This window comes from Chiloscyllium punctatum, chromosome 6, assembly GCF_047496795.1.
Source record: "Chiloscyllium punctatum isolate Juve2018m chromosome 6, sChiPun1.3, whole genome shotgun sequence".
Lineage (NCBI taxonomy): Eukaryota > Metazoa > Chordata > Chondrichthyes > Orectolobiformes > Hemiscylliidae > Chiloscyllium > Chiloscyllium punctatum.
Genome location: NC_092744.1, coordinates 41,135,178 through 41,157,856, shown reverse-complemented (window position 1 = coordinate 41,157,856; position 22,679 = coordinate 41,135,178). Strand labels below are relative to the sequence as shown.

Sequence of the window (22,679 nt, the reverse complement as noted above, 5' to 3'; positions counted from 1 at the left end):
CCCATTTTCATACTTAGGTATAACACCTATTTCACCCATTTATAGGCCTGTCTAATTACAGGATCGAGAGTGATGTATATTCAGAGTCTTGCCTACCTACCCTCGATTTTCAATTGCTGGCCTCCTGTTTTCAGGTTTAAAACAGCCAGCAGTGAGTTACATCACTAACTTTTTCTCAACTAAAAATAATCAAATCTCTATAACACAAAAGACTTACTCCAATTTGAAATATTAAATGCATATTTACTGTTCATGGAATGTATAGTACAAGCTTTTTAGGAACTTTTTATATAGTTATTCCACAATGTGAACAAGTATATTCAATATAGAAAAGTTGATATATACAATAAATATACTATGAGATGCAATTCCATAACTAATTAAAATGAATGTTTATTTCAGTTTCAAAACTATATGGAAATATTGTTCAGTTTTAATGTGTAATAAGGCTAATTATGTGCCAAATACACAATAATTCCATGCGCTAACCCTCATCCTACTGATCAATAAGCAGTTTCAGATGCTTACTGGCCTTACAAAGATTAAAATAAGTAATGTACATGTTACATTGCTCGACTGCTTTGAAGCTTATAATGTAGTTCATCTATTTTCAGTATACTTCAATAAAGTTTTAATGATAAGTTCTTTTGTAAAAATGTACTAAAACAAGCACCAAAACAAGAAACTACACCACTAAAAAACATTTGTGTTTTTCCATGTCTGAACATATTCTGAAGTTTCATTGGAATGTCTATTCACACAGTATATGACTTCAACATGGGGATACAACTTTTAACAAAATGATTAAAAATGTGGTTTTCCAAGCATCCTCATTCCAAATATTCATTTTAAACTTAAGAAATCTTCATAGCCGTTTACAAGAACACTGAATAAACCAGCTGTTACTTCCGGTGCAGCACCATTAAATAGCAAACTTATTTCAAAAGCTGCTGTCACCTGATTCTTTCAACATTGGTAAAAAAGGGGGAAAAAAAAAAAATCAGGAATGTTAATATATCTGCATTCTAACTACTGAAAATGGTTTGACCATTGGAAATGAGCAGGGAACATTTAAGTTTATCCAGAGTTGTAGCAATTGTAACAACAGATTTTCATTCCATCGAAAAACAACGAACCAAAAATAAACTGAGAAATTATGTACTATTTAACATTTGAATTGACTTAATGGTGCAATATGCAGCTGGTTCTCCAGTAATCCCAATTCTCATTTAGCAATTTATCATAATACACATCTTAAGGTGTAAATACAAATTATAGACTTAAAAGTTATGTACACAGTACACCAAATCAATAGCTGTGTATTATAGCCAAATGTGGAGAGAAGACAAAGTATTTAAAATCAAGATATATAAAATGCTACAATTAAAAAATTTCTGGAGATAAAGAATATACAAAGCTTTTGGAAATATGAAAATATCCCCTGAAACAGATTTGTGACATTCACTCTGCAAAAAGAAATAAATTTAAGGGTACAGTCCTAATAAGAGTTTACTGTTGCTAAAAGCACTTTTGTTACCAGTATTTTCCCTTTATGAGATGTACCTAACTGCTCTGCAGTTGACCCATCACCAAATGCAGACATCTTTAGAATGATTTTAAAAATGGTCTGGTGAGCAAAGATGAAATTATCCTTCCTATAATTTGGGTACACAAAAATTTCAAAAGTTCTGTTCAACTTGAACACCCATTCTATTTGCACATCTCCCACTGGTGAAACACCTCAGAAGATTTTAGCTTCAACTCAAAGATAATAATAAAAAAAAGTGCAAAGGTTGGTTGTTTGCATAGACAGCATACTTCAGAGTATAATAAATCACTGCACCTGCTTGCAAGTAAAATCTCCTTCATATTTAATAGTTATATTTAAAACTCAAATCTTCTATGTATTTTTGCTTTGGATAATGACATGAATTGATGAATATGCTTCAAGATGATTGCACTGAAAGAATGATTGCAGCTGTCAAGTGATAAAACTTAATCAGTCTCTGATCTCCGCTGGAAACGATTTAATATTTCTGGGTTATGAGAGGCCATGTGGGAAAAGTCTCGGAAAATATCCTGGTAGGTTGCATCACCTGCAATAAAAGAAAATTCAAGTTTTGAGTGACTGAAGATTTGGATACAATAAATATTGAATTCAAAAATATTATTCTAATTTTTACTTAAGATTACAAAACCTGCTTCTTTATTCCTATTCTAATTCTAAAATGAAATGCAATTTATGTCAGTTTATACCAAACATCTACTGAATGTTTGTATTTTACAGTATTAACCCGAATTTCTGACCAAAGAAGTCTTAATGCACAATGTGCCAGATCTTCAAAACACCCAATCAGTTCCACTTCCCAATCATAACCCTTCTTTCTTACTTTTTCCAAGTACCAGGTATCCAATTCCCTTTAGAAAGTTATGATCGAACTGCTTCAACACCAACTCAGTGCATTCCAGATTAAAGCAGTTCGCTGCTTAAAACAAAAAGCTTATTGTCGGTATGGTTCTTCCATTATCTTAAATCTTTATCTCAGTTATTAATTCACTTGCTATCATTAACAATTAGCCCTTCTTTACTCTATTGAAACAGCAAATAATTTCAAGCATTTATAAACATTTTCTTAACCTTTTTTGATATAAGGCAAGTAACCAGTCTTTCCACATAACTGCCACTAATCTAGATTCTTTCATCTGGCTCCTGCACCAAAGGCCCAAGATAGCCGTGATGAAACTAATAATATCTCCTATGACTGTGCTTGAGGGGTTAACAATTCTTGAACTTTCACAACATTCAACATGGTCAAATCTTCTATTTTATATTATTAATTTGTCCTATGTAGTTTACTTATGGAACCAATGTCATGTAGCTTCTCTCCTACTTGCTCCAACATAAAATGACATTGTCCTATTGTCTAAACACTTCGCTTTTATATTTCTTCTAAAAGATTTTGCTTTCTCTCAACACTTTAATCTCAACTGATTTACTCCCAATTGAATCAGTGTCCAAATCGGTGTACTGCACTTCGACTTTATTCAAGTCGATAACATGTTGTTTGATTTAAAGATGTAGCATGCTACTTAGCAGTGTTCTAAATCATCCAGCACTAATTCATTACATTCCATAAAATACCATACCCACATCAAAAAGAAGATACAGAAGCATACATATGATGCTGAGAAGTGTCAAAAGTCTTTAAAAAGTCTGAAAGGACAATATCATTTTTCAAACCTATTAGCTCGTACTAGAAAAAAATGTTTAGGCATAATTTGCCATCTCAAGTACATACAGTAATTAACTTGTGGGGAATTCAAAAAAATGTCAGACAAAAATACTCAAGAACAGCATAAAACAAGCCTATATGTAAAATACATATTTTATTTGTTCATGCAACTGAGCATTACTGGAGCATTATTGCTCATCCTTAATTGCTCGGAAGGCAAGTGTCAAGTTGTAGCTCTCATGTCACATGTAGGCCAGACCAGGTAAGGATGGCAAATTTCCTTCCCTAAAGGATTTTAGTGAACCAGATGGGCTTTTTATTACAACATACAATAGTTACATGGTCACCTTTATTCCAGATTTTTATAGAACTCAAATTTCACCATCTACCATGATGAGATTTGAACCAATATACCCAGACTGTTGGCCTTGGGTTCTTGATTACTACACCACTGTTTCCACCTAATATAAAAAACAAAGCTGTATAAACATCTCTGGCATAAATCAGTAAATACCTTATAATACGGAATGAAAAAAAATGTATACATCACACAAGGTATTAACAGCCATACCTGCATGAACCTCAGAGCAGCAAGAACAGAAATCAAAAGTGCAAGAATCAAGAAACAGCTCGTTGAGAAAGACTAAGATGATAGCTTCAACCTCTAAACACTTGCTTTAAAACATTCAAATTCTTCATTTCACCACTAATTCCACATTTAAGACAAATCAAGGTGCTTGCAACTTTGGGAGATTTACGTTCTAATTGAAACTCAAACCCAATAGAAAATGCATTCAAATTGGATGAGGGCATTGATGGCTAGGCCAGCATGCATTGCCCATTCCTAATTGCCCAGTTAAGATTCAACCACATTGCTGTGGATCTGGAGTCACATGTAAGTTAGACCAAGTAAGGATGGCAATTTCCCTCCCTAAAGGATATCAGTGAACCAAATGTTTTTTTCTGACAAATGGCATGGATTCATGGTCATCATTAGACTCTTAATTCCACTTTTTTTTCTTGAATTCAAAACTAACTGAACAGTCCACACTCCTGTCTAAAACCTTATTTGATTAGAAAAAATATCGTAGAATATTTTAGGTAGGGAGGAGGGAAGAAGTTTACAATAAACTGAAATCTTTTGGCTGTCAACTATAACTTCATAACAGGGTCTTAAAGGATGACTGAAGCAAATTAGTAAATACATTGATGCTTAACCTTAATAGAGGGATCGAGTTCCGGAACCATGAGGTTATGCTACAGCTGTACAAAACTCTGGTGTGGCCGCACTTGGAGTATTGTGTACAGTTCTGGTCACTGCATTCTAAGGAGGATGTGGAAGCTTTGGAACGGGTGCAGAGGAGATTTACTAGGATGTTGCCTGGTATGGAGGGAAGGTCTTACGAGGAAAGGCTGAGGGACTGGAGGCTGTTTTTGTTGGAGAGAAGAAGGTTAAGAGGTGACTTAATAGAGATATGTAAGATAATCAATGGGTTAGGTAGGGTGGACAGGGAGAGCCTTTTTCCAAGTATGGTGACAGAGAGCAAGAGGAGGCATAGCTTTAAATTGAGGGGTGATAGACATAGGACAGATGTCAGAGGTAATCTCTTTACTTACAGAGTGGTACTGGTATGGAATGCTTTGCCTGCAACGGTAGTAGATTCGCCAACTTTAAGTACATTTAAGTCGTCATTGGACAAGCATATGGACGTACATGGAATAGTGTAGGTTAGATGGGCTTCAGATTGGTATGACTGGTCGGCGCAACATCGAGGGCTGAAGGGCCTGTACTGCGCTGTAATGTTCTATGTTCTAATATTTTCCTCCTCTCCCCATTTGTAGGCTATGCATCCATCATTACCTAACTGACAGATCTCCACTAATTCTCCTCTGAATCATTCATCAAGCTACAAAAATACTAAACCAGGACATATTCTCTCTCTTTGGTTCTTCACTTCCACTAGGGAAATGAGTTACTCACTGGCATTTGATGTTAAAGTCAAATCAATTACATGGGTCATGCTTAAACAGATGATTGGTATTAACTGAATGTCTTTAAGCACAAAGTGTACAGCTGAGACATTGGGTGTGTAGTCAGAAGATCTGTAAGATTGCATACACAGGAATAAAGGGAGGCTGTCATGCAAACAGTATATCTTGATTTTTAATTGGTCACTTGACAGATCAACACAGCATTAAAGTCTGATTTTTGTGTTTGTGCAATCATAATTCACTTAAATGCTAAATTCTGAATCTTATCTGTAGTTGTAGACAAGCAACAGTAAAAGAATACTGCAACCCGGTAGAAGAAAATGAACTATGACTCTTCCAATACAAATGTAATAAATTACATGAAGTACATCTTCCAAAAGCAGTGTAAAGGGTCTGGGAACATCTGTCTTCACAAATGGTACATGTTGTATTGGGAAATAGTCAAGACGACTGGCAAGAGGTGAGCAAAAAAGGCGTTCAAGTAGGATAACAAACAAACAAACAAACAAACAAAAACAAACCAACCAACCATTTCTAACAAGCCTAAACAAAATAAAAGCTTTTTTCCATGGCTACTGTTCACTCAATTTGAATGTGTATATTATAATATGTTACTAATCAATTAAATTGAGCTTAATTTATCACTGTCATACAGTAAAATCCCATTTAACATTTTTATGTCGCTTCACTTAAGTGTTGGTCAGTAAATGGGGCCATATTAGTTATCTTTCCCTCTCTAAGCAGGTAATTAGCAAGGATAATGGAATGTTGGCCCTTATTTCAAGGGGGTTGGAGTATCAGAGTAGAGAGTTCTTACTGCAACTGTACAAGATGCTGGTAAGACCACATCTAGAGTTCTGTGAACTGTTTTGATCCCCTCATTTAAGGAAATATATCACTTCATTGAAGGCAGTTTGGAGGTTCTCCAGGATTATCCCTGTTATGGAGGAATTGTCTTCTAAGCAAAGACCAAACAGGTTGGGACTCTATGCACAGGAATTTAGAAGAATGAGATGTGATCTCAGGAAACATAGGATTCTTAAGGGGCTTGACAGGGAAATACTGATGGGATATTTCTCCTTATAAGACAACCTAGGTTCAGAAGGCACAGTCTGAGAATAAAAAGGTGCCAATTTAAGACTGAGATGAGGAGGAATTTCTTCTCTCAGAGGGTCAAATGTCTTGGCCACAGAGCGCTGTGGGACAGAATTTTTGTGTATCTTTAGGACTGAGATAAATAGATTCTTAGTCAGTAGGGATTCAAGGGTTATGTGGGAAACACGGGAAGGTGGACGAGAAGAATGGCAGAGCAGGCTCAAGGCGCCAAATGGTCTATTTTTGATCCTGTTTGTTATGGTCTCCCAGACTCATCCTCTCAATGTTCCTTCCTCTTGCCAAATGTCCAACTCCTGGATTCTCCCACTCAATTACCTCTTGTGAACCCTCACTGTGAACAAAGGTTCTGGACGGGAGTGGCACAAGTCAAGAGGAACAGCTTTGAGTTGCAGATGGTAAGTTCTCTTCAAGGTGGTTTGTGATTAGCTTTACCATTCTCCCTTAAATCAAAAATCTCCTAAAATTCCCTGATCCCAACAATGATAAAGTTTATGCAACAATGGTTTGCATATACTTGGGATACTGGAATGTGGCCTGATCTGTCTGCTGCAGAAACATTAATGAGCACAGGACTCACTCACTTCTCCTTCACCCACATGATGATGCAGGTGGAAAGGAAGACTGTTAATCAAAAGCAGGTGAAGCAGACAACAAACCCATTCAAAAGGATGAGCTCCTGAAAGTCAAAATTTCTTCTCTAGCCTCTGGGGTGGTCATCTTCTGAGGCTTTGTTCACAGCAACTGTTCAGAAGAAGAAAGTGATGAGCAGGACAGTGGGTGAGCAGGACCTCCAATAAGGGCAAAAATTGGCAAGTCAAGTCAAGGAATAGAAGAGAACGCAAGACAGAGGATCAGCAGCAAAAAGGCAAGTTAGGGACCAGAAGAGGACACAAATTGGAAGGGTTGGTGAGAAAGTCCAGAGAATCCAGCAGGGTCAAAGACCAGGATGTCTGGTGAGCAGGATCTAAGTGAATTGGAGATATTACAAGTAGAAACTTACTGTGTTTCTTATGTATTGTTTATTTCAGTTAAAAAAGTTTTTAATTAAGCAATATAGAAATTTAATAATGTAAACAATTGCAACTTAAAGGATCTAAAAGGTTTTAATTTTATTTTGACGAGGAAGAACCCAACCACACCTTTTACATTGGTTCTTAATGGGGAAATCTGATTCAATTAAGGATATGATTTTCAGAAACACATCTTACAACTAAGTCAGGATTTACTATTTATTGATGTAATTCAATTAACGTTTCAGGTTTCGATCATATGAAAGTAACAAAGCTATCTGATTATTTTCAAAAATCAAAAAAATTAAATCAAAAGCATAATTTATTGAAATGGTTAGATATTTACGGTAGAGCAAAAATTAAAGATATATAAATATAAGCACTTAGAAGCAGAGTAATGTAAATTTCATATTTCAGTTTGTTTCCAATTATGTCCGAATTGTAATTAATTCTCCCATCTAAAAGTGTAAACTGCAACACAGTCCCCTTATCCGGGTGTGTTCTAATTGGTTTCAAAGTAGACAAAGTCTATCAGAAGTTAATCTTATAAGCAATGGTTCAAGTCAACAGATATGCAGAGTACTAAGATTTAGTGACAACAAGTCCTACCGATCACCCTAGATTGCTGATTTAGTGCTAAGGTGAGAACAAATTTTGCTTTTAAACAGGAATATATAGATTCTGCATTATGTTTCTACACAATCTGAGCCAGGTTTGATCCTGCGAGAAGCAAAAGCATAACTATACATCATAATTTGTTGCTTACACTTAAAAACAAATCTAGAAAAGGTTTGAACTTTCTTTTAGTCTATTTGGACCCAAGGGCATTAAACTATATTCTCTCATGTAGTTTTTAACCTTACATTCAAATTTGCATAGTTGGCAAATGCAAATTTGCAGCCATTGTGGTTTTAAATATTTGCCAACTTTATGTCAAACTCTCCAGATCAAGCTGATCCAGGGAAGTTCTGAACCCATACCATTCAGTATAAGGAACAATTGATCAATCTGCAAGAATTCTCTGCATGTGTTAAGAAAAATGACAAAAAACATTACTGAAATTAAAGCTTATTTGAAAAGAAAATCAGCCTGCACACCAATTCTTGAAGGCAATTTGGTAGTTTAGTGCGTTTGCAATCCACATAAATAATTGAAAATCTTCAGTGAGGGTAACATAGTCATGTTGTTATAAATAATAGGAAATATATTGAGGAAATGATTACTATCTAAGAATTAGTGCGACTGCAAGAGTCTGATTTAACTCATTATCTTGTTTCAAAGTAGCAAAACTGGAGTATTGATGGAGGCTGTTAAGCTATTTCTTTTAAAAAAGCATATTTAACATTTACTTAGGCAACAATCTCAAGTCTTCAGCTTGACATAAATATGTTAAATCTGCCATATGTAACTGCAGTTCTTTTTACAATAATGCTCAATTTAAAGTGCAGAAAGTATACACCTACAATAATGCTGCCAGTACCAGCCAGATCCAGAACACAAAAAGGCACAAAATTTACATTCAAAACGACATCAGGACAGATGAGAATAAAAGCAGTAACAAAACAATGAGATGCATTCGCTAGCACCAATTTGTCTTTGTGACTGCCAATGAAAAGCCAGTTATAAAAGCTAATTAGAATGCAGCATATGGCTTTCTTTGAACAGTGCATAACTATTTACCTTGTGGTCTATTACTAGTAGACTACAGAACTTTGAATCAATTTTCACACAAAGTTTTTAAACTATCAACACAATACAGTATACAGCTACAGAATTGTCACTGCAAGTTCTGGGATCTCAATTGATCATAAAAGTATTTTCTAATCACTTCCCAACATAACTGTTCACTTAACTTTCACTTTACACAATGATTTCCCACTTTGAAAATTTCCCATTGTTATAGATGTTGCCAAATAAATCTAAAAACGTCATTCCTGTACCTAATCTTGTACATCTAGGTTAAATTTCAATCCAAAGAATATTATATAAATTTTAAATGGCCAAAAGAAAAAATACAAATATGAAATGTGCTCATAAAAGCTTGCTAATATTCAGAGGCTAAACTAATTACTTTTTTTAAAAAAAGTCAATGAAATTAAAACATCATTTTTAATATTTAAAATGTTCACATCTCACTGTTCACTCCTGACAAATGAAAGTAACACTAGAGTTCAACATGTTGAAGTTACAATATTTTCCATTTAAATGCATTTCTTTATAGGATTAGAATTTAAAAATAAACAGACATTCAAATTTCAAAAGAAGGATCAATGTCTTTGATTTGGCAAATAATTAATCCATAGCAAACCAGGAAGATAAGTGCTATCACATGTTTTATTTGTGTATTGTGATTAATTTAGACCATGAATTCTTCCCAGTGACTTTCAGCCATGATATTTCAGCAAAATACTTTGAGGGAATAACAGATCAAAAAATAATGCTTTTCCAATTAAGGAGCATCTACCGAGGCAAAGTGCAATGAAGAAAATGTACATAATGGGAAAAAAAAAGGAGATTGCTGCATTTCTGATGGTCAGCGACTTAAATGTGATATTAAAAACTTCAAATCAGAAGACCTAAGTTTTGACCCTCAATCTAGATAGAGTTTGGAAAGTGCTAATATTACCTTCTAATAGCCTGAGCTAAAACAGACAACTTTTTCCTGTCCTCGACTACATTAAACAACAATTAGGAAATGAGAGTGTCACTGTGGCCAGCATTTATTGCCCATCCCTAAATATCCTCGAAGATAGTAACGAGCTACCTTTTTGAACTGCTGCAGTCCATGTGGTGCATGTGCATCTAAATGTTTGTAGGAAGGGAATTCCAGGATTTTTATCCAGCTACAGTGAAGAAGCAGTGATACAGTTCCAAGTCAAAAGAGTGTATAACATGGAGGCATACACATTTCACTGTGCTTGTCCTTCTAGACACTGATAGTCATGGGTTTGGAAAGTGCAGTCAATCTGAGGATACCTGCGCTGTTGCGGTGCATCTCAGATGGTATGCACTGTTGCCACCATGCTACGATGGTGGAGGCAGTGAATGCTGAAGGTTTTTGATGGAATACGAACTGAGCAGGCTGCTTGGTCCTTAAACAGTGCAAGCCTTTTGAGCTGCCTTTTACAGAATTATAGAATCCCTACATTTGGCCCAGAGTCCACACCACATTCCACCCAGACCCCCACCCTATGCCCAGAAAGCCACAATTACCATGGCTAATCCACCTAAGCCTACACACCTTTGGACACTATGGATAATTTACTATGGTCATGTACATTCTTGAACTGTGGGAGGAAATGCACATAGGCACAGGGAGGATGTACAAACTCCACACAGCCAATCACCCAAGACTGGAATCAAACCCAAGTCCCTGGTGCTGTGAGGCAGCAGTGCTAACCACTAACCTACCATGCCACCCTTTGTCCAGGCAGATGGCGAGCATTCCATCACACTCCTGACTTATGCTTTATGCCTTAATAGATGGTGAATCAGCTTTGAAGAGGCAGGTGGTGAGTTACAGCAGAATTCCTAGCATCTGACTTTGTTTTGTAGTTACAGTACTTAGATGGTCAATTCCAGACCAGTTTCTGGTTAATACTAGCCCCCAGCATGTTGACAGTGGAGGATTCAGCGATGGTAATGCCAGTGAATGTCAAGGGAGTTGGATGGGTGGGGGTGGGGGGGTTTGCTGTGGTTGATGATTGGTGACTTTCTTGTTAGAAATGATCATTCCTTGCACTCGTGCTACTTGCTACTTATTAGCCTAAGCCTGAACACTGTTCAGGTCGTGGAGACAATCGATTTCAGTAACTGAGGATTTGGGAATATAGTGTTAAAAATTGTCCAAATATCAGTGATCATTCCCACCTTTGACTTTTTGATGGGAAGATCAATGATGAAGCCACTGAACATGGTACCCTGAGGACTCCTCTTGGAAAATGCAAGTTCATGGGCATCAGGCAAGGACAGGATTAGAACTGACTATAAACCACTTCCTACACAGATTAACACAGAAACAATGGTGAGGTATCAGAAGACTGTCAGTATCCATTTGAACAGACTATGCAGTTCTCAGGAACTTAGGAGCTGCAGTGTGGAAACAGAAAACTAAGGAGAACCCTCTAATCATTCCAATAAACATTATTTTAATTTCAATACCGTAATACCATTAACTTGTACTAAACATTCAAGATGTACAGAAAATGCAACTAAAATACTGCATGTTTTAAAATTTGAGGCGTATTGTTTTCCATTGCCAAATAACTTTGGTGCCTGCTTTGTTTGATTGTAAGATACTCTTTCTTGGAATTTGGCTGGTTGCAATATTAGTCCTCCAAATGGACAAGTATCATTAATGTAAATATGGCATCACCAACCACATGACAAAGTCATGAGACTGCCATCCCTTACCCCAGCCCCTGCCAGTAGACTTTTAGATAATCCATTATTTGAGGAAGATCAAGAATCTTGTAGCTGTAAACTAATAAATTCCTGCATGCATTTTTTATATTGCATCTCTGTATGACTATTATTGGAATATTGACCTGACTGTCCAAGGCCTTCAGATTCTCGCATCTCATCATTCATCTTTGCCAGACGTAACCTAAGAAAACAGAAGTATAATAATTTACAAAGAAAAATGATAGTGTGATGAGACCAAATCAACATGTATAAAATGTAAACTAACTTATTTGGCAACAATAAGTATACATACAATTGCTCATACACCGCAGGTGCGTGCACACACTCACTCCAAATTTCATGGCATGGAACTATTTTTAGACGAATAATATGATCCACAATAATCCATTGTAGGCATGTTCAATTCAATTTATGACCTGTCATTTTGGTCTGGTTCCTATTATATAGGACACTAAATTCTACATTACAATGTCACATCTTTGACTTGCAATAATAAAACTGCAAATGATGAGCAAGACACCTATTAAAACTTATGTAACAAATTGTTACTAGGGCATTAAAAACAGGCACATTGAGACTAGGGGAGACTGAGATTGTGACAGTCACCTTATTTCAAAATAAGCAAGAAACTTAGATATAATCGCTGAAATGTTTTCTTGATAGGACTTCAAACTTGTTCCAGCAGATGTCAAATTCATTCAATTCATATTTCAGGTTTCATAAAACACTAAAACGTGTCAAACAAGAGAGAACACGAAATTCTGCTTGGGAAGCATGGAAGGTTCAGTCTACAATAAATCTGTGATGTGTGAACTGTACTCCTGGGTATTTAGCAGCATGGCAGCAAATAAGTGAGGCACAACCATTTTGAAGAAATCAAAAAACTCTGACCAGGACAGTCACCGACAAATATAATTCCCAATTGCAAAGCAATAGAATGTTGCCTGACAAGAACAGAAGTATTCAGAAATAAAGTGGAACACCTGCATGAGAATCGCAAAAGGAAAGTGACAGCTGACTGTTCTTAGAAGATGAGGTTTTGCAGAGCCGCCCCTGGATCTTTGTGAAATGGCATCCCAAATTAATAATTAGAGTTGAGAATGGTCTTGCTTCTCAATAAGTACATCTAGACTTTGAAAATGTCTCTATGAAGTACCAGACACAAAGCAGTGCATGAAAGACTCCTTTAGAAAATATAATCTCAATGCAAAGCAGTTAAGTTAAAGTACAGGTTATTCTCTTCAACTGAAAGCTTGGGCTTTGCATCCAAACTCACCATTTGCAAATGGGAACATGGAGCACTCTCCCACAAAATAAAAAAAATTAAGGAAACTCAGTTAACTGGTTTCATTTGGAAGTTAATTGTTATTTGCTCATCATAGATATCGAGATACATTGAGCTAAGGTAGGTAAATGGAGTGAGGACACAATCTTAAATGAAAGATGGACAGGCTGAAGAGTTTGAATAGTCTACCTCAAGTTCCAATTTCCAAAACAGCCAGAAATGTAAACCACATGAAAAATAATGAAACGTACAACGTAACTATATCAGCATTAGCAGCTTCTATTGCAATGGCAAGTGGGTCCTTCATTTCTTCATCTAATGCACCTTGATCAGCTCCCCGCTTCAGGAACAAACACACCTGCCTAAAGGTAAAGAAGCAAGGTATCACTGTTTTGTTGCAAATTGAAGATACTCGATTCTCAAAACAGAAGATGATGAAGGCAAATTCATAATGAAATAATACAAATTTATTGTTCAAACATTTCTAACTCAAAAGCAGCACAAGACACACAACACAGACATAATGGCAAACTATTCCAGCGGTACTATTTTGGCGGGTCATGGCAGATGACAAGTTCCTTTTTGGGAAAGTTGGTGCCACTGGCAAGATCAGTGTTGGTTGCTAATTCCTAAATGGCCTTAAACAAAGTGGTCTGTTTGACCACTTCAAGGGCAGTTACAAATCAACCACATTGCTGGAGTCACATCTCGGCAACGACAGGTAAAGATGGCAGATTTCCTTTCATAAAAAGGACAATAGTGAATCAGATAGGTTTGTAAACAGCTATCAACAGTACTCTCACTGTCACCATTACAGAGACAAAATTTCAATTTCAGATTTTTTATTTTTCTTTTAAGAGAGAATATAGAGAGGCTCAGAATTATCAACTCTACCAAACCCTCTTACCAAAGAGAAAATATTCTGAAATGCTTACACACCCCGAAACATTCTAAATCTCAAAGTTTGGTAGAAGATTTGTAGCTCGAGTGCTCGTTGTTGTGGTTCTGTTCGCCGAGCTGGGAATTTGTCTTGCAAACGTTTCGTCCCCTGTCTAGGTGACATCCTCAGTGCTCGGGAGCCTCCTGTGAAGCGCTTCTGTGCTGTTTCCTCCGGCATTTATAGTGGCCTGTCTCTGCCGCTTCCGGTTGTCAGTTCGAGCTGTCCGCTGTCGTGGCCGGTATATTGGGTCCAGGTCGATGTGTTTGTTGATAGAGTCTGTGGATGAGTGCCATGCCTCGCGGAATTCCCTGGCTGTTCTCTGTTTGACTTGCCCTATAATGGTAGTGTTGTCCCAGTCGAATTCATGTTGCTTGTCGTCTGTGTGTGGCTGCTAAGGATACCTGGTCGTGTCGTTTCGTGGCTAGTTGGTGTTCGTGTATACGGATCGTTAACTGTCTTCCTGTTTGTCCGAAGTAGTGTTTTCTGCAGTCCTTGCATGGGATTTTGTACACTACATTGGTTTTGCTCATGTTGGGTATCGGGTCCTTTGTTCTGGTGAGTTGTTGTCTGAGTGTGGCTGTTGGTTTGTGTGCTGTTATGAGTCCTAGTGGTCACAGTAGTCTGGCTGTCAGTTCAGAAATGCTCCTGATGTATGGTAGTGTGGCTAGTCCTTTGGGCTGCGGCATGTCCTCGTTCCGTTGTCTCTCCCTTAGGCATCTGTTGATGAAATTGCGAGGGTATCTGTTTTTGGCGAATACTTTGTATAGGTGTTCCTCTTCCTCTTTTTGTAGTTCTGGTGTGCTGCAGTGTGTTCTGGCCCTTTTGAATAGTGTTTGAATAGTGAATACTATTCAAAAGGGCCACGATCCGTATACACGAACACCAACTAGCCACGAAACGACACAACCAGCTATCCTTAGTAGCCACACACACAGACGACAAGCAACATGAATTCGACTGGGACAACACTACTATTATAGGACAAGCCAAACAGAGAACAGCCAGGGAATTCCGAGAGGCATGGCACTCATCCACAGACTCTATCAACAAACACATCGACCTGGACCCAATATACCGGCCACTACAGCGGACAGCTCGAACTGACAACCGGAAGCGGCAGAGACAGGCCACTATAAATGCCGGAGGAAACAGCACAGAAGCGCTTCACAGGAGGCTCCCAAGCACTGAGGATGTCACCTAGACAGGGACGAAACGTTTGCAAGACAAATTCCCAGCTCGGCGAACAGAACCACAATAACATTCTAAATCTTTTAAGCAAATGTAATTTTGTTCAGCCTTTACAGTTTGTCTTTCCTTCCATCTGAGATACTGTCATATTTTAGAAGAGCGTTTACTTGTGACCATTTTCTAAAGAAAAATTTTGAAAATAATCAAAGCAGCATAGGGGATGAATGTAACATTCCTGTTCAAAAGAAAGGAGGAAGCATAAACCAGTAAGTTATAAATTGTTAGCAACTGTAAAGGATAACATTATGAAGCACTCAACATGACAAAGTCAGCACAGCCCAGGTCAGTATTCAAATCTTAAAGGAAATTATTTAGCTGGATAGAAGACAGCAAATTGATTTTTTTTTAAAAAGTTGGATTAAATGAAAATGTTTTAACTTAGCAAAGCATAACTAGTAATACATCCTAGAGAAACACCAAGGATCTCCCAACTTCTATAACCAAAAGGCATAAATACTGCTTTTGAACGATAACAGCACCAACAAGCCCTAGGAAAGCAACGGTCAACTTGTGTCAAAGAAAAATCTTTCAATTGCTGGTGCCATCATTGAACAGAAAGTAGTACTTAAATTGAAAGCCAATCATTATAGGAGTTTCTCTGAGTTGGGTCTGTGTGCAGACGATTTTACGCTGTTCAGATCTACTCACTATTTTGCTATAAAGTAGCCCAAGCTCACAGCCTACTGTTCCCTGGACAACACCAAAACAGGGCTGACCAATAATAAGTAACATTTGCACAAAATAAACTTCTGCTACAGTTCACCTCCAAAAAATAAGTTTGACCATCTGATCTTCAGCAGAAGTAGATTTTATCAACTCACCCACCACAAATATCATGGAGAGTAGGAGAGTTCACCACTGGCCACAAGTATAACAGGACTGGTCATATTAACATAACTGCAAGAGCAGAGCCAAGGCTGGGCACAGTCTCATGCTTCAACCCCATACATATCCTCACTCAAGAGTTGTGGCCATGCGCAATCTAGAACGTCAACAATACCTAGGATAAAGTAATCCAATTGATAATTAGATTTAACATATCCTTCCTCTACCATCAACAGACTGGCTATATGTGCTACGCACAGGATAGACAGCAGCAACTCTAAACCTTCACAGCACCTTTCAGCATCACAACTTCCACTACTAAGAACAAGAGTCACAAAATACTAAAGCACAGAGATCTTGTGTAAAAGAATCAATGATCACAGAGTGAAAACTTGTCACCCTAGATACATCGAAAACTCAAACTGGCCCCTCAAATCACACGTCTTACATCACCACCTGTGTTAAACTTACATTTGTGTACAGTGTTAGTCTGAATAACACCTCGCAAAAATCTGGTCTGGACAACAGCCAAATCAGACTCAAAACAAAAACTCCTTCCCTCTCCATAGAGGCTACCAAAACTGCTGAGTTCTCTAGCATTTTCTCTTTTTCTCTCAAAAATCAGATCTCTTTGAATTCACTTCAGGCAATTATTAAGTATTGTAACAATTTGTTTTAACCTAACGGAACTTCAAAGATTAACTCCCTCTAAATTTTATCTCCATTTCTTCTAGCCTTGCATTCCACACCAAAATGTTTAATAGATTAACAGGCCATCCCACATAACATATTGTATGTTCTGCAAAATTTTATTTGACATTGCAGCTTTGGTGATACCAGATGAATTTGGTGAATCTCCTTCTAAATTACCAGTCCCAGTTTGTAACATGAGGCACTTGAGAACCATTTAAAAAGGACTCCCTTCACCAAGGTTCCTGCTTGTGTGGATAATCTTTCCCACCAATAAAGCAATGCTTAAACCAATGATATTAACTGATCCCCTTTATTTGGAGAACTTGCCTTGATATTTAAAGATGATTTTAATATTGCCCAAGTACCATCTTCTTGTTACTATTAAGCTTGTGAACAGTGGAAGGTCAAGAATTCATTGCTACTCTCTTTGACATTCACTCATTTGCCTGAATGATCTGAAATAATTTCCAATTGAACTCAAATTGTATGTGATATTTCACTCAGTTCAACGATAATGTCCTTCTGGAAAAGAATGGCAGGCTGACCTATTAAATTTCCAATAATAAGAGTTATCTGGTAACCCATAGATTTACAGATTTGGCCAGTGGGTTTCTGCCACAAGTATACAACAACCCACTCAGGCATTCTCAGGAAACAAAATGTCTTGGGCCTTAAAACATCCATTAGCTTATCCCATTATAGAATGGCATAAAGAAAGGAGTAAATGTATTTGCACATTAGTGAAGGTAAACAAGTTTGTTACCCAGTATGACCCAAGATGGTAGCATGATGAAGTGGTCCTCTGCCATGACAGTCTCTGTGGTTCACATCTGCTCCATTCTGTAGCAGAAATTCACAGGCAACCAAAGAGCCCTGCGATAAGAGATATAACTTCAAGATCCAAACTTACATTCAAATAAATGTGAATTAAGCAACTAATAAATAAACAGTAGCAGAAAATAAAAACACATCTAGGTGAAAGGAATAAAGGAGGACAGACCTGTGGACGAGGGGGAATAAAAGGGATTGAAGAAAAAGCTTAAAAAGTCAGTAGAGTAGATGAACAAAGGAAAAAAAAACTGTTCACTAAAATTCTACATTGCAATCTCATCTTGAGCTTTATGATGACAGGCACCAGTGAAATTTCCCTAAAGCATGCCTCAGGTTGAAACTATTATAAAGCTGCTATTTTGTGATATAATTATGAAGGCATGCCATTGACTTTGACCATACTGAAAATTCAGGCACACACAAAATTATCTTTTTGATAATAATATTTGAATATTATTGCTCAAAACTAATTAGGATAACTTCAGAGGAAGATAACAGTGTGTAATCTGCCTTAAAAAATGTAATCCATCAGGGGATGCTGATAACCAATCTTCAACTTTGGCAGTCAGTAAACACGGTCTATAAATAGATAATACAGGACTGCAAGAAGGGGGAAAGCCAAGAGTCAACTTACCCCCAACACAGCCTGAATAAGAGGAGTTGCTTTATTATCTTCAGCATGAACCCAGTTTACTTCAGCTCCATGGGCTAATGCTTCTGCCATATCAGGAAGACTTCGAACATAAGCAGCTCTGTACAATTGCAATCCGGGAGAAATAATTGTCTCTTCAAAGACAGATGAATTCCTTCCACCTCCCTCCACAGTAGATGCTTCCAAAATTTCTAAAGAAGCAAACAAACTTCAGTGTATTCTTTATTGACAGTGATCAGAATACACTGACCACTGCAAATACTTAGCATTTAAGCTACAGGCTCTATATTCTACTAATATTTAATGGTGAACACATTCCTTTGATTCTATTCAAAATACTTAGATTAGAGATAGATTGCAAATTCAAGGAACCGAAACTCACGTTAGAATGAATTAAGTACCAACTACATAAAAGATAGATGAATACAGATGTGAAGTGTAGGATAACACAAGATAGTCATGCATCTAAATGTAAAGTTGTTAATTTATGCTAGTGCAATTGACCTTGGCCAAATGGTACCAACCTGGTTCAGCTAAGATGTTATTGGAAGTTATGGACATTACTATATCCTTGCTGCCCTCAGAGCTAAATGGTATACCACTGTCTGAATTTTTTACTCCTTTAAAGAAACAAAGAAGTTAAAGAAGATGGACTACGTCAAACCAATAATAACTCTTCTAGTTTTACATGATATATTAAGGTTTCTATGAATTATAATTAATATACTATCTGAACAAAAATTGCAAAATGTTTGGCATCAAGCTCCAAGTCAGATTTGGGATTAAAACAATTATTATAACAAAGGAATTATTTCATTCTATCCCTCAGACAGGTGGCTTTAAAACCTTACAAAATCCAAATGCTACTATCAAAAATTAGCGAGCTTATGTTACAAACACACAATCTGAACAGAACATAAAAACTATATTCTGAATGTTACTAAACTTAATAATCTTAACTTGATTACATATTGCTGTGTTCCATGGGGATCTATAAATGGAAGAATGCCAAATTTTAAATGAATACTCACAACAATTTATACCACAAAAAAAAAAGGCAAGGCATAGACACTAAGTAGCTAGAAACCTGCAAAATAGGAGCAAGAGCAAGACATTTGGTCCTTCAAGTTCGCTTTACCACTCATTACGATCATGACTGATCATTCAACTAAACAGGCCTTTTCCAGCTTTCTTGTAATATCCTTTGCAGCTTTAGCATCAAGTGCTATATTCAACTCCTCCTTGAAATCAATTCTTTGGTCTCGACTACTTGCTGTAGTAGTGAATTCCACAGACACATCATTCCATGAAGAAGTTTCTACACATCTCAGTCTTAAATGGATTAACCTATATCCTTAGACTGTTCTGGACTCCCCACTATTGGTAACATCCCTCCTGCATGAACACAGTCTAATTTTATTCAAATTTTATAGCTTATGAGATTCCTCCTCATTCTTCTAAATGCCAACAAATATCACCCTATATGATTCAACCTCTCTTCATCCATCAGTCCTGCCATCCCAGGATTCAGTCTGGTAAACCTTCACTACACTCCATGTATAGCAAGAACATCCTTCATCATATAAAATGACCACAATTGCACATAATATTCCAGGTGTGGTCTCATCAAGCCCTGGAACAACTGCAGCAAGACATCCTGTCTCTTGTACTCAAATCCTCTCACTGAAGGCAAACATACCATTTGCCTTCTTCACCGCCTGCTGTACCTGCATGCTTACCTTCAGTGACTGGTACACAAAGACACCCAGGTTTTGTTGCACATTCCCTCACTCAATTTGTAGCCTGTCAGATAATACTGTGTCTTCCTGTTTCTAACATCAAAAAAAAGGATAACTTGACATTTATCCACATTATGCTGCATCTTGCATTAATTTGCACACTCAGCTCGTCCAAATCACACTAAAACACCTCTGTATCCTCATCACAGCTCACTTTCCCAACAACTTTGTATCATTTGCAAATTTGGAGACATTATATTTAGTACTCTCATCTAAATGATTAATATATTGTCAATAGCTGAAGTCCAAACAAGGAATTATAGGCTCTCCACACTTCCAGGTAATTAAAAACAAAAATGCATACGGCTTGAAATAGTCCTTCTGTTTTCAGAGAACATGGTTTGTTGAGTACATTCTGCAGTCTACCTATTCTAAGGAACAGCCAGACACGTTGTTCAGTCGGATTAGGCCACGTGTTCCAACAGTTGGCTACGTACATGACATCACACCAGCACTGAAGTTTATGTATGACATTACTCAGTTTTGTGATAGGCAGAATATCATCCAACATCTATGTGTTCAAAATAGGCAGGAGCACTGACTGCATTCAATTAGACTTTGCTTACAAAGCCCAAAATATAAAAAAAATCTACTGTTAGATGTGATTCCACAATTGGGCAACACTTGCTGAATAATCTTGTATGTTATTAGCTGCACTAATTACCAACAAGGATAATTAATCAAGTTCACTTATGCTTGCTAGAAGACAGACATATGTAGGGACACATTCCCTGCAAACAGAAATATGTTCGTACGTGGCATTTTCAAATTGCCCAGACATACTATGGTTTCCTCATGGCATCGTCTCAGTCATTGAGCTTACTGTTCGGCACTCCTTTTTTTTCTGGTAGTATAAATTACTGAGATAGTTTCAAATTTGGCATTCTTAGGTTTGTCCTGATCTGTGCCAGACAAAAGCCTTTAGTAAAATGTTTCACTTTCGAGAAATATTCAAGTCCCAAACTAGGGACCAATTGATTCAATCTATAAACCTGAAAAACAAAATCTTTACCTTTTTAGTGCTACAATATCTTACACACAAAAACGAATGCAACAATGCTCATTCACATTGAAATAAGCTTTACACTGATGCAAAACAAACTAAAAATGAAAAAAACACCATGATATAAAACCAATCATCCCAACATTTCACAAAATCTACAAAATAAATCAGTTCATTATACTCTTTCTGCAATATCCAAGATAACTAACAATGAAAAACACCAACCGCAAATACAAGGGGGAAAACCAAATGCACGAAAGAAAATGTGACTTGAGTAATTAATACTGAAAAAGCTTAGGGAGATCAAAACCACAGATAAAATTCTCACAACTATAATGTGGAATCAAGCAGTGGATGAATTTAGTAGCACAGGCACTTAGAAGCTTCATATTTGCAGTACTTACTACTACTAGATTTTGAAGAGGTGTCAAAGTAGGAGAATAGCGAGTCTAGCTCATCTGGACAGAAGAGAGACTCCCGACGTGGCTCAGTGTTACTAACAGCTGCTGGTTACATGCATGTTAGCAAAGCAAAGCAGCCATTGAAATAGAGGAAAACAGAGGAAATTTTTTTTTAAATATTCAAAGAAAAGTACACTGAAAGATAGATTTTAATTAGTAACACTAAAGTGAATCACGTTTGGTAGATAGAACAGCCAGGATTTTGTGGTAGTGGCAATGGTAAAACCATCAGCAATAGCTGTTATAACAATATCCAAAACTGATAGCAACTTCTGGATTCTGCATATTTTGAATTAAAAGTTGCTATCAGAGATTCTAGACTTCTCCAGATGTGCAGTTGAACTCTCTATAGATGAAAGTCATTTAAAAATCACTGAGTTGTCATGAACTTTCCTTGAATATTATGTTTTAAAATCCCTGTGAAAGTTATGCCTTGTTAATGTTGTGTAATTCGATTTTAACTGCTTATACAGTCAAAACTGCTGAAGAAGAACTTCTAACCCTGGAAAACTACTCTTGCACTGGTACAGTGTTAAAATTAAAATGTCATGATAATGTTCTCATTAATTTCAAAAATCAAATTTGTTTCAACTTCTAATTTATGCTACAGGTAAATCAAGGCATTTTAAAATCCTGGTTTTCTGTTTGACGATTCTTCGAAGTTATTGGCTGCATTACAATAGACAATAGACAATAGATGCAGGAGTAGGCCATTCTGCCCTTCAAGCCTGCACCGCCATTCAATATGATCATGGCTGATCATTCCCAATCAGTATCCTGTTCCAGCCTCATCTCCATAACCCTTGACTCCACTATCTTTAAGAGCTCTATCCAATTCTTTCTTAAAAGAATCCAGAGACTGGGCCTCCACTGCCCTCTGGGGCAGAGCATTCCACACAGCCACCACTCTCTGGGTGAAGTAGTTTCTCCTCATCTCTGTCCTAAATGGTCTACCCCGTATTTTTAAGTTGTGTCCTCTGGTTCGGCAATCCCCCATCAGCGGAAATATGTTTCCTCCTGCCAGAGTGTCCAGTCCTTTCATAATCCTATACGTTTCAATCAGATCCCCTCTCAGTCTTCTAAACTCAAGGGTATACAAGCCCAGTCGCTTCAGTCTTTCCGTGTAAGGCAATCCTGCCATTCCAGGAATTGACCTCGTGAACCTA

At 37.2% G+C, this 22,679-nt stretch overlaps 1 protein-coding gene across 1 annotated transcript in view; it reads right to left on the bottom strand.

The window, feature by feature from the left end:
• Positions 1-222: 222 nt before the first annotated feature.
• The window catches only part of LOC140478907 (arf-GAP with coiled-coil, ANK repeat and PH domain-containing protein 2-like), a 171,223-nt gene continuing 148,766 nt past the window's right edge, over positions 223-22,679 (bottom strand). The window contains exons 19-24 of the mRNA XM_072572528.1: positions 18,775-18,870; positions 18,233-18,441; positions 17,531-17,640; positions 13,313-13,423; positions 11,899-11,957; positions 223-2,096 (exon numbers count right to left, since the gene is read on the bottom strand). Coding sequence (XP_072428629.1) covers positions 1,996-2,096; positions 11,899-11,957; positions 13,313-13,423; positions 17,531-17,640; positions 18,233-18,441; positions 18,775-18,870 — 686 coding nt within the window. The 3' untranslated portion in view covers positions 223-1,995. The remainder of the gene's footprint in view (positions 2,097-11,898; positions 11,958-13,312; positions 13,424-17,530; positions 17,641-18,232; positions 18,442-18,774; positions 18,871-22,679) is intronic.